Consider the following 12224-nt stretch of genomic DNA (forward strand, 5'->3'; position numbering starts at 1 on the left):
CTAAGATCTGTTAGGTCCTCGCAGTGTCAGCAGCTTGTCCTGTAAGACTGAGCCCTTTTAGTTCTCCTACCGGGGAGTTTAGTGTCAGTCAAGTCCTTTAGAAGTCCTAGAAACTGTCCATGCTCCTTCATTAAATCAAAGTTTCGTGTATCGGATGCTTAGAGTGGGTAAGCCCCAGCTTGCGGTTTCAAAGATAGTCCACGAAGAGACTCTGGGGGGCAGCGAGTTCGGCTTATCCAGTGCCGAGAGAACTTTATCTTTTGTACCTTAAACATCACTAAAAAATAAGACGGAGGAGGATGTGTGGAAAGTGTGGTGTTTGGAGTATAAATAAGGCCAGGGATATTGACGGTTTAAATTACTTTAGACATGAGGTTTTTGATTGTTTTTTAAAACTAATTAGTAACTTAGAACATTTTGATGACTAATTACCTCGAGGAGAAAGCATCTAGAATACGAGGTTATTTATCCTGAGTCACTTTTCCACTGAGCTGTTATCATACTGCATTTAAGATTTTTTCATTGCCATAACAACTCAGAAATTAATATGATCGTGGCGTAGTCTCACATATCTTGGTGCTTTTAATTTCTACACCTGTCATCTGAAACTACTGGTCCTGAGAACCAGCTAAAAAAGAAGTTTCTTTTATTCCTCGGCCAGGTGTATGCTGGCTTGATACAGCAGAGCAGAGAGACTCTCTGAGGCTGCCGTGCTCTTTAGTTATGTTTCCTTCTGATCCGGTGACAATCGGGAGTCTCCAGTCAAGTATGATGGTCTGTACATTAGATTGGAGGGGCCACTACAGGGCAGTAATCTCGCAGCAGCTTTCCAGTACAACTGCCCAGGCCCACGTGAGTGACCCAGGGCGGGGAAGCAGCTGAGGCAAGGGAGCATCAAAGAGGAGGCGTGGGGTCCTTCTTGTCTGCCCACCCCCAACCTGACACCGCCTTCATTTTTTACCATTTTTTAAAAAAAATGCTCAGAATTTTAAAGAGCAAGTTCCAAAGACTATGTAACAGCAGAATACCCTTTTCATAAAGGTCAGAAGCAACCAGAGAGTATGTGTATAGGCATCAATACGTATGGGAATAGTATTTTTTGAAAGGCAGAGGAGTGATAAGTATAAAATTCAGAATAGTTATTCCCTCTGGGAGAGATGGAGGGTGAGCGATAGAGGACCACATCGACCGCCTGAAGTTACTGCATTGAGTGGTGGATTACTGGGTGTTTAATTAAACAGTGAATGAGTGATTGCCATTACTAGACCATGATGACAGTATGTTATAAACCCAGCATCGTGATGTTAGATTCTTTGAAAAGCTGACTGAGGAAAAAAGGGAAAGACCCCCAAAAGATACCCTTTGTGGTCACCCAAGGCCGTCCTTGTGCGTGTGCAATTGAAGTTGTTCTTTCATTTGTTTGTCCATCAAGATGACTTGATCCAGAACTCTGGTGAAGTCAGCAAAATTGTAATTGTATGGAAAACGAAAGCCCTCAGCTTAAGAGGGCAGATGGGGAGGGGAAACCCCCCAGAAGGGAAGCTACAGCAGCCCCTGTTAGCACAGCTTTTATTGTCTGCGCCTGGCAGCCGTATGTCCGGCTGCGTTTATGTATCCAGTAAACTGCGGTATCCGACTGCAGAAGTGTGGCTTGAGAAGCGAAAAGATACCATGATGAGATGTCTAATAGACACCTAAAATAACAGTCACGGGAAAAAAAAGTGAGAAAACTTAATTTTGTGTACAAAATTAAATAAACGCTCCAAAACATGACAATGAAAAAAGATAACGTTCTTTCTTTCAGTGGTTTGAAGTAGAAGTTAATCACCTTTTTTCTATCTTGTTCTCTCTCTTCGGTTTTCTCCCTCGTCCATGTTCCTATTAGCCTGAAAAATGGAATAAAATTAAACTAGTGGTCACCCAAGAAGATGTGGAGTTGGCGTACCAGGAGGCGATGATGAACATGGCCAGGCTCAACAGAACAGGTACCGGGGCACGAGGGGCGCCCACTGCACAGGTCGCAGGCTTTCTGAACAGGGCCCAGACGGGACGTCACATTTAGGCTTTGCGGGCCCGGTATGATCTCAGTTGCATATTGACTTTTCCCACAACTCGTCAAGCAGGTTCAAAAAGCCAATCTTAGCTGGAGAAATGGGGTCAGATGCTGCCGGTGACCGCACACCCTCCTCCCTCGGTCTCTGGTTTGGGGTCTGTAGGTCACTAGCAGGGCTCCAAACAGATTGCTTGTACTTGACAGAAATGCCCATTAAATGTGACTTGCATGAGAGAAAATAAATGACCAGTGAGTGGCCCAAACAGGACGTTGGACGGGTCATCAGGTCATGAGCATGTTTTCTCCAGCTCTTTCATCCGTGTGCCCGGAGCTCTGCAGGGCACTGCGGCTGTGCCAGCATCTTTATTCCCCCTCGGGCTGGGAACCTCACAGTGAGAGTGGTACCCGGCACAGAGCAGAGGCAGCGGAAATACGGAGGAATTGAATTCGGTTAATGAACGTGTGAAATGGAGAGTTGAGCTTATATTTTCTCCCTCTTCCTCCCAATTATAAAGTTCTGTGATTATAGGCAGTACTGAATTCCTCTGTGCCCCAGTGAAAATGGAAAAGAAATTTATATAGCATATTTTCAGAAGTATTTGACTTATTTGTTAATTTGAGGTGTTAACATTGTTATATTTTTAATTCCGAGGTTAGTGGTATATAAATGAGGAATGACATTCATGTCATAATTTTTTTTTCTTCACATTTTATTTCTAGTCCTAGCTTCTTAATGCTAAAAAGTAATAATAATATTGATTACCATTTATTTGGTAGTTATTAACATAACCAGGAACTTGACATACTTTCTCATTTTATTCTTAAGACACGCTTCCTTATAAGGTTATTATTATCCTCCTTTTACAGAGAGGTTAAGTAACTTGCTCAAGGTCACACAGCTAATCGGTCGTGGCCCCAGGATTTGAAACCAGATATGCTTGTAATGTTTTGAAACCACTGCTTATAATGCTTTTAAATATTATATTCTATTCTTCTCTTACCGATTTAGTAAGAAATTGAGGCCATTTCACAGTCTTTGTGCGTGATAATTGAACAATACTTCTGTACTATGCTGAGAGTTTTAGAAGGAGTTTAAAATAAAACAGGAAGCTTCAAGAGCCAGAATTCATCTTCTAGAAAGCAGCAAGGCTTGCCTAGGGAATCACTGGATAATAGTTCAAGTGTCTTATACCCACTTCTTAGTGGCTTTCATATGTGTATAGAACATATCAGGTATGTTCTGTGATTAAGAAGGAAGCTCTTCTCATGGTTCTTCGAAGTCCTAACCTCTCACGGGCCAGAGGAGCTGTTTATAGAGAAGGAGTGATCTGGAAGCAAACCGATGTTTAGTGTCAGCTCCAGCAGGGCAGTGTTCCCAGCACCTAGAAGAGAGGAGGACATGCCACAGGTGCTCATTAAACATGGATGCAGGGGCCTGTCTGGTGGCGCAGCGGTTAAGCCTGTGTGCTCCACTTCAGCAGCCCGGAGTTCGCCAGTTCGGATCCCAGGCGCGAACCTACACTTGTCAAGCCATGCTGTGGCAGGCATCCCACATATACAGTAGAGGAAGATGGGCACAGATCTTAGCTCAGGGCCAGTCTTCCTCAGCAAAAAGAGGAGGATTGGTGGCAGATGTTAGCTCAGGGCCAATCTTCCTAACAAAACAAAACAAAACAAAAACATGGGTCCAGTGAGTGAGCTCTGTGTACCATGCATGAGTCATTCTTGATACTTCATGTGTGGGAACTCTTAATGTTGACCATGGGATCTTAAAAAATCACATCTGATACTCAGATTTTAAAGTTACAATGTGAAAAGAGATTCTTTTTCAACATCAGTCTTTCCCTCCTTTATTAAAAAATAATTTAATAATCCTGTGAATTGTATCTTGTTTGCCCCTTTGGCAGAAAGGAAATACATATAAGAAATTCATGCAGATCCCCTTGTCAAACCTCAGTCTAACTACAAAAACTGCTATTTCTCTGACACCGCACATTCCATCTGCATAAGCTAGTGTTGGAAATATATACAGTTTTTATCCTGAAAATACTGATTTTTCTCTCCTCATTAATTGCATGTGGTATTTAAGGCCTTGGGTTGTGTGGCATCCTATTTTGGAACTTTGAGGATATTTGAAGATGAAGTTCAAGATAAACGTGAAGTTCAAAAATCTTGTCCTAGACAAAGTCACTCTTCATTTAGTAGTTTCTTTGGAGTCCCTTAGCCAGCAATCAGAAATGGATTTGAATACATCTTCTTGTCTTATCCCTTCTGTTCTTCAACTTTCCCCAATTGACTTTGAACAAAACATATGTAATACTTAAGCCATGAAGTCTCTTATTATTAAAAAAAAAAAAAAAAAAAAAAAGAACTCTTAATGTTGACCATGGGATCTTAAAAAATCACATCTGATACTCAGATTTTAAAGTTACAATGTGAAAAGAGATTCTTTTTCAACATCAGTCTTTCCCTCCTTTATTAAAACTTTTAAATTAGATATGGAGTTGACACAAAAGAATTTTATAAAATATGTGCAGGACGTATGGAACAACAGTGCAACACCCACGTGCGCACCATCTCATATGAGAGATAAACATCATCGCCTTGGAAGCCCAGAGGCGCCCCTCTCATACCCAGCTCCTGAATTCCTGCTTAGGGGTGACCACTTCTCAGTCTAATCTTGATTCTCAGGCATTTTTTTTATTATTATTATTTATTTATTTATTTATTTTTTTTTTTTTTAAAGATTTTTTTTTTCCTTTTTCTCCCCAAAGCCCCCCGGTACATAGTTGTGTATTCTTTGTTGTGGGTTCTTCTAGTTGTGGCATGTGGGACGCTGCCTCAGCGTGGTCTGATGAGCAGTGCCATGTCCGTGCCCAGGATTCGAACTAACGAAACACTGGGCCGCCTGCAGCGGAGCCCGCGAACTTAACCACTCGGCCACGGGGCCAGCCCCTGATTCTCAGGCATTTTGAAGTATTTTTATTACATAGGCTTGTATCCATAGATAAGTTAGTTTCGCAGTTTTTGCTTTATTGAATCATACCTGTCCTGTGTTTTTCTTGGTGTTGGGTCTACCATTTAACGTTCCTGAGCGTCATCCCTGGTGTGTGCAGCTGTCTTCATTCATTTCTCACTGCTGGTGCATGTGTGTAGGAGGTCAGCAGTGCCTCAGCTTTTCCACATGGTGCCAAATTGTTGTCCACAGTGTTCGTACACCACAGTTTATAATGATGCACTACATTTAAAAAGTTTCCTTAATGTCACTTCTCTTCCTATTTATTTTATATACTTTTTCTGCTCTAAAAATTCATATGTTCACTATAGAAAAGTTTTTAGAAAATGAAAAAAGGAGAGAAAAAACATTGTCCATAATCCCACCGTGCAAAATCAGCTTCTGTTAATATTTTTATGTATTCTTGTAGGATTTTTTCCTATGTTTGGTTGGTTGGTGGTTTACTGTTTTATTGTTAATGTTTTAAACTAGTGGTTATCATATATTTTATGTATGTGGAATCTGCTTTTATTCGTTTAACGTGACTAAATTTTTTTCCATATTATATAATCCTGATACACATAGTTTTTAATGGCTAGATGTTCTACCAGAGAGACATACCATAATTAGTTTACCTCCTGCCTACTTTTGAACAATTTATTAGAGGTTAAGTTTTTCCATAATGTTTTTCTGCATTCCAGGAATATTTCTTTGGCTATATTCCAAAGTTGAACTGTAATTCCTTAATTCTTTGTCTTCACATGTTCTCATCACTTAGAACTGAGGCTTTTCACTCGTGTTTCTTCTGTTCCTGTGTCACTCAAACTATATTAGGGGTCTTTTCCCTTTTTTGGTCCTTTAGATTAAGTAGTTTAACAATAAGAAAGTGATTTGTAATGGCTTTATTTTTGTCCATGTGGATTATTAGTTTGCTTATATTTGAGCCTTTAAGATTCCCCCATCCTCATTTTTTTACATTATAGGCAGGGGTACAATATGGCAGAACGCTTATGGTGGAGTAATTGGTCATTATCTAGCAAAATAATGTGCACATTTATTTTGACCTAGAAGTCCCACTTCTATGGATCTATCCCTATGCCACAGTAGCCAAAATATGAAATGACATGTGTCCAAGGCTGTTCACTGAAGCACTGTTTATAATTGCAAAAGAAGGAAACAATCCAAATGTCCATCAGTAGGTGACTGATTGAACTATCCAGTCTGCATGCACACGGTGGAATACTCTACAGCTATAAACAGGAATGAGAGGTCGTTAATACCAGGGAGCCATCTTCAGGGTATGATCAAATGAAAAAGCGAGGGACAGAAGCCTGTATGTGTGCTACATTTTGTGAGTTCATATATGAATATGAGGTAGTAATAAGTATTTTATACTTTCAAAGAGAAACAATGGAGAAATAAGTCATTCATAAAAATTGTTACATAGGAGAGGGGATAGGGAAGAAGCACACCCTCTCTGAACATGCTTCGTTTTATAAAGTTTGACTTCGAAATAATAGTTTTCTATAATTAAAAAGTTAAAAAAGGCATATCTTACAAATCTAAACGAAATCAAAACAAAGTTGCCTAACAAATATCGAGTTAGTGGCAAAACCACATGGGGAAGAATTATTTCAAGTTACTTTGAGCCTGGTATTTTCAGTGTATAGCCTCAGGACAGAAACCCACAAAAGTATCTTCTTGTGTTCAGTGTGTTTGTGTTTGTGGGAATGTTGATACAGTAAGATAAAGCAAATAAACTGATGTAGTTAGAAACAAGGAACTTAAGAATAAGAGAAAAGAAAGAGGATCAAAGAAGCTAAGGAAAAACTGTAATCTTTAATTTGGAATTATCCATATAAACTCAGGATTTATTTGTGAGTCTGCTCTTCGAAGAGGCCTAGAAGCAGTGATGACCCAGTAGTAATGAAGTCCTGGTCCCACATTCTGATCTGAAAATTACCATTTCCCACTAAAAAGCCCCAGGACTCCTTGGGGAAATGGCTGATTCCACTCTGGGACAGGAAATACAAAAGAGAAGCCTGGGACATCATTGCCTGAAAGTAATGGAACTTTCAACAACCAGTGGGTCATGCCACTTCACCGTAACTTGAAGAAGCTCCCACCAGTCAACTGGGTGGAGGGAGGAGACAGTTGACAGGAGGAGACAGGAGACATTTTGGGTATCAAAAAGAAGAGTGACTGCAGTCAGTTAAGCATATCAAGTATCATTATTGATATTATTGATATCAATCAGATGTAATATTAATTTTGTTGGTATGATAATGGTATTGTGGTTATGTTAACAAGTCTTTATCTTTCAAAGATACATACAGAATTATTTATAGGTGAAGTGCTATGACTGGGGTTTGCTTTCAAATTAATCTACCCAACCCACACCCCCAACAAGTAGGCAAGAATAGATGAGACCCCAGCAGAAAGGTGGTAATGGGGGTATTGTTGGGTACATGGGAATACATTGTAGTATACTACTGTTTCTACTTTTGTGTTTCATTAAAATTTTCATAGTGAAAATGAGCAGCAATAATTCCCCACACAGCAAAGAAGTGGTAATCAGTACCTTAAAAATGGAATCCCTATTACTGCCTAGAAGATTCAGTGTGTCCTCTTGTATACTCTGGTCCTCAAAGCTCATCCAAGATGGCACTGGGAAGAGCTTCTGAAGTGGAGGCCACTGCTTTATTAAATGTCATTGGCTGCCCCACTGCACTAGGTACAGTGTTAACAGAATGGTATGTCTGGTTGCTTAGCCACCATGATAGACCAGAAATGTCACTTCTCCTCTGCCTCTGTTGTTGAGAATGCACCTGAGTAAGAGATCTTATTCTAAAAATGTACTAAGAAACGCATTTACTCCAGAGTAGAGTAGGACATATTTCATTTCATGAGGAAGAGGTATTTAATTTTTAAAAGTTAGGCTTTTAGTCACTCCCCCTTAAAATGAAATGCTTAGGTATTTTACACACAAAATATGTACGAGATCTATATGAAGAAAACTGCAAAAGTGATGAAAGATATCAAAGAAGTTGTAAATAAATGGAGAGGCATTCCACGTTCATGAATAGGAAGATTCAATATTGTCAAGATGTCAGTTCGTCCCAACCTGATCTATAGATTCAGTGGAATCCCAATCAAAATCCCAGCAAGTTATTTTTTGAGTATCAACAAACTGATTCTCAACTTTAGACGGAGAGGAAGAACGCCCAGAACAGCCAACACAGCATTGCAGAAGAGCAAGTTGGAGGACTTACGCTACCCAACTTCATCTTACTGTAAAGCTCTAGTAATCAAGACAGTGTGGTATTGGAGAAAGAACAGATAGAGAGATCAGTGAAACAGAATAGAGGGTCCAGAGATAGATCCACATAAATATAGTCAACTGATCTCTGACAAAGGAGCAAAGACAATTCAATGGAGAAAGGACGATCTTTTCAACAAGTGGTGCTGGAACAACTGGTCATCCACAACAAAAAATTAATCAAGACACAGGCCTTTACACCTTTCATAAAAATTGACTCCAAACGGATTGTAGACCTAAATGTAAAATGCAAAGCTATTAAATTCCTAGAAGACAATATAGAAGAAAACTTAGGTGACCTTAGGCTTGGTGATGACTTTTAAGATACACCACCAAAGGCACTGTCCATAACAGAAAAAACTGATAAGTTGGACTTCATTAATATAAAAAACTGATGCTCTGTGAAAGACACTAAGAGGAAGAAAAGACAAGACAGACTGGGAGAAGATCTTTACAAAGAACATACCTGATAAAGGACTGGTATACAGAATATACAAAGAACTCCTAAAACTCAACAATAAGAAAACAACCCAATTAAAAAAAGGGTAAAAGACCTGAATGGACACCTCACCAGAGAAGCTGTGGCACGGCAAATAATCATTTGAAAAGATGCTCTGCATCATACGCCAGTAGGGAATTGCAAATTAAAACAACACCGCATACTACTACACTATAATCCGGAACACTGACGACACCCAAATGCTGGTGAGGATGAAAAGCAACAGGAGCTCTCATTGCTGGTGGGAGTGCACAAGGGCACAGCCACTTTGGAAGACAGCTCGGCAGTTTCTTGCAAAACTAAATATACTAAAATACTAATAGGATCCAGCAGGTGTGCTCTTAGGTATTTACCCAAATGAGTGAAAACTTCTGTCCACCAAAAACCTGCACACAGACAGGTGTTGCAGCTTTATTATAATTGCCCAAACTGGGAAGCAACCGAGATGTCCTTCGGTAGGTGAATGGATATATAATCTGTGGTCCATCCAGACAATGGAATATTATTCAGCGCTAAAGAGAAACAGCTATCAAGCCATGAAAAGACATAGAGGAACCTTAAATGCATGTTAGTAAGTGAAAGAAGCCAATCTGAAAAGACCACATACTGTATGATCCAACTCTGTGACACTCCGGAAAAGCCAAAACTATGAAGACAGTAAAAAGATCAGTGGCTGCCAGAGGTTGGGGGGGAGGTGAGGGATGAACACGTGGAGCACAGAGGGTTTTTAGGGTAGTGAAACTATCCTTTATGATACTGCAATGGTGGATATGTGTCATTGTATATACATTCGTTAACACTCACAGACTACAACATCAAGAGTGAACCCTAATGTAAACCGTGAACTTTAGTTAATAATAATGTATCAGTATTGGCTTATCGCTTGTAGCAAATGTACCACAGTAATGCTAGATGTTAACAATATGAGGAAAGCGGGAGGGGGAGGGAGTATATGAGAACTTCCTGCACTTCCCACTCAATTTTCTGTAAATTAAATCTACTTCAAAAAATAAGGTGTATTAGTTTTTTTAATTAAAGAATAAAAAAGATACTAACCTTTCAGGCAGTTTACTTCTATCAAGAATTGCCTGATTTCAGGTCAACCTTAAAAAGTCCTGTTCTTTGATTTTAGGATGGTTTAGACAAGTTTATCTTTCCTTGAGATTGTAATTCCTTTCTACAGACTTTTTAGTTCAGTGGGAAATTACTGTTGGTTGAAGCTGCTGCTAAGTCTAAGTGGTTGAAATTGGAAGAAAAAATCAACTTTAAGAATTTCACTCTGGGTTTTGTTGATGTTTTAAGTTACATTTCATTATTCCTTTATGCCGTCTTCCTGACAAATTAGGAATTTGGAGGTCAAAGAATATTTAAGATTTTGCGTTGAGGAAAGGTGTTTTTTTCCCTCAGAGAGTCACCATTTCTTACACCAGATAACAAATGCCTCATCTGTCCACTCTTAGCTGCAGGACTCATGCACACATTCAATGCCCACGCTGCCACGGACATCACGGGCTTTGGAATTTTGGGCCATGCTCAGAACCTGGCCAAGCAACAGAGGAATGAGGTGTCCTTTGTGATTCACAACCTTCCCGTCCTGGCCAAGATGGCTGCTGTGAGCAAGGCCTGTGGAAACATGTTTGGCCTCATGCATGGGACCTGCCCGGAGACATCAGGTACAAGGATTCTGGGGCCAAATCTGAGGATCAAACTAGTGACGCTAACGGAAAGTTCCATGAAAAGGGAGAAGTACATGAGTTTGACCCACTTTGTGTGAGGTCAGCACTGATAACCTTGATCTTGTTTGCAAGGAATGTTCTCAGCCCCCTCTAGTGCTGCAGGTTACCAGTCTCCTGCCATCTGTGTGGGATCGGCTCATTTTAGGTGACTTATTTTAAGTCCAGTGTTTTCTGTGTTTGGTGATAGGATGGGAGGGAGAATATGGGGGAAATAAGGCATTATTCAGTTTCATTGGAAAATTAGCATTTGAAGTAAGCGTAATAACCATAGGTAACATTGAATAGCCTGTACCTTTTCCTTGAAAAGAGATGTCTAAAATGGCTGTTTTAAGAATGAAATAGTATATTATGTCTCTAAAGTGCCATTTTTCTTTTCAACTCATTTTTTCTCTCTTCCCCACCTTGACTCTTGTGTCTCATCCTGAAGTCCTCCCTTCTCTTTTGTTTTCAGTTTCTCTTGTTTCTGTTTCCTTCCCTCTGTAACTCAGTAGTTTCCTTACCCTGACAGGAATGGAATCATCTGGGGATTTAAAAAGTACCCACACCTAGACCCGATGCCTATAACCTGAGTTAGTCAGTCTGGGGTGAACCTGTCGTCTATAATCATAGCAACTCCCAGAAGACTCTGGGGCGCAGCGGAGAGGAAGCCCACAAGGCCCGGCCCGCGCATCAGCCCTGCAGAAGGGCTGTGGTTCTCCAGTAGGGCTCTCCCAGCCTTTCCAGAGGACCCTTCAACTGCCTGTCTTTGAAAAACAACAAAATCTGTTTTCTAGAAATAAGCTCCCAGAGGGCTGCTGAACCATTAGTTCAGTGTCTGGCTAGAATGTGCCTGCCACCTGGTGGGCCACTGGTGCCACCTGGTGGGCATGAAATAAAGGTTGAAGGAATTAACGAATATTACCAACAAATTCAGTTAGCTTCATTTATTCAAAAATGAGAAGTGTTTGCTCTTTCTGTAAAGGTACAGTATATATTTTGTCCTGATTGTTTTTTCTACTTACAAACATATATAAAATTTTTAACCTAGCTACTGAAATAGCTATGAAAGTTTATATTAACATATTTTATACTTTTTCTGTTTTGAAGATCATGAAAGAGCCAATGACAGAACCTAGATGCTTTGAGGCATTCAGTCTTTGTTGAATGTTAATTTTTAAATGAAAAAAATACAAAAAGTCTTCTTTGTAAGGTGAGGAATTCATTAGAGAACCAAATTGAAAAGGAAAGTTCTTTTTTGTTTTTAAATATTTCCTGCCGTGTAGCATGGAACAAACAGCCTCCACCCGTTATTGAGGCCTCCAACACCTTACTCCTGCACAGCGTTAAATGGTTCACAGATAGGTCATTTTCACAGTTGAAAGTTTGTTGCTGTGTGTGTTTGTTAGTATGACAGGAGTTTACGATGAGTTGCGTAAGAGTTGCGTAATTACCCTACGGTTTCATCTGTGGAACAGTGAAGGCGGAACACTAGTTGTGTGGAGAGGGCAGCTGCGCAGAGACACCAGGTGCTGGTTGAAGGTGGCTGTGTGCAGAAGTGTTTTGGAAAGATTGTGGCCGAGAAACTGCTTGCACAGCATCACAACTAATGATAATCCTTTCTTTCTTTCTTTTTCTTTTGCCAG

General features: G+C 40.1%; 1 protein-coding gene across 7 annotated transcripts in view; it reads left to right on the forward strand.

The window, feature by feature from the left end:
• SEPHS1 (selenophosphate synthetase 1) overlaps positions 1–12224 on the forward strand; it is a 29159-nt gene that overhangs the window by 15009 nt on the left and 1926 nt on the right. For all 7 annotated transcript variants that reach the window (XM_070601172.1, XM_070601169.1, XM_070601174.1 and 4 more), the window contains 2 exons: positions 1886–1985; positions 10327–10539. In XM_070601172.1, coding sequence (XP_070457273.1) covers positions 1886–1985; positions 10327–10539 — 313 coding nt within the window. The remainder of the gene's footprint in view (positions 1–1885; positions 1986–10326; positions 10540–12224) is intronic.

The sequence above is a fragment of the Equus przewalskii genome, chromosome 30, assembly GCF_037783145.1.
Source record: "Equus przewalskii isolate Varuska chromosome 30, EquPr2, whole genome shotgun sequence".
Taxonomy (NCBI): domain Eukaryota; kingdom Metazoa; phylum Chordata; class Mammalia; order Perissodactyla; family Equidae; genus Equus; species Equus przewalskii.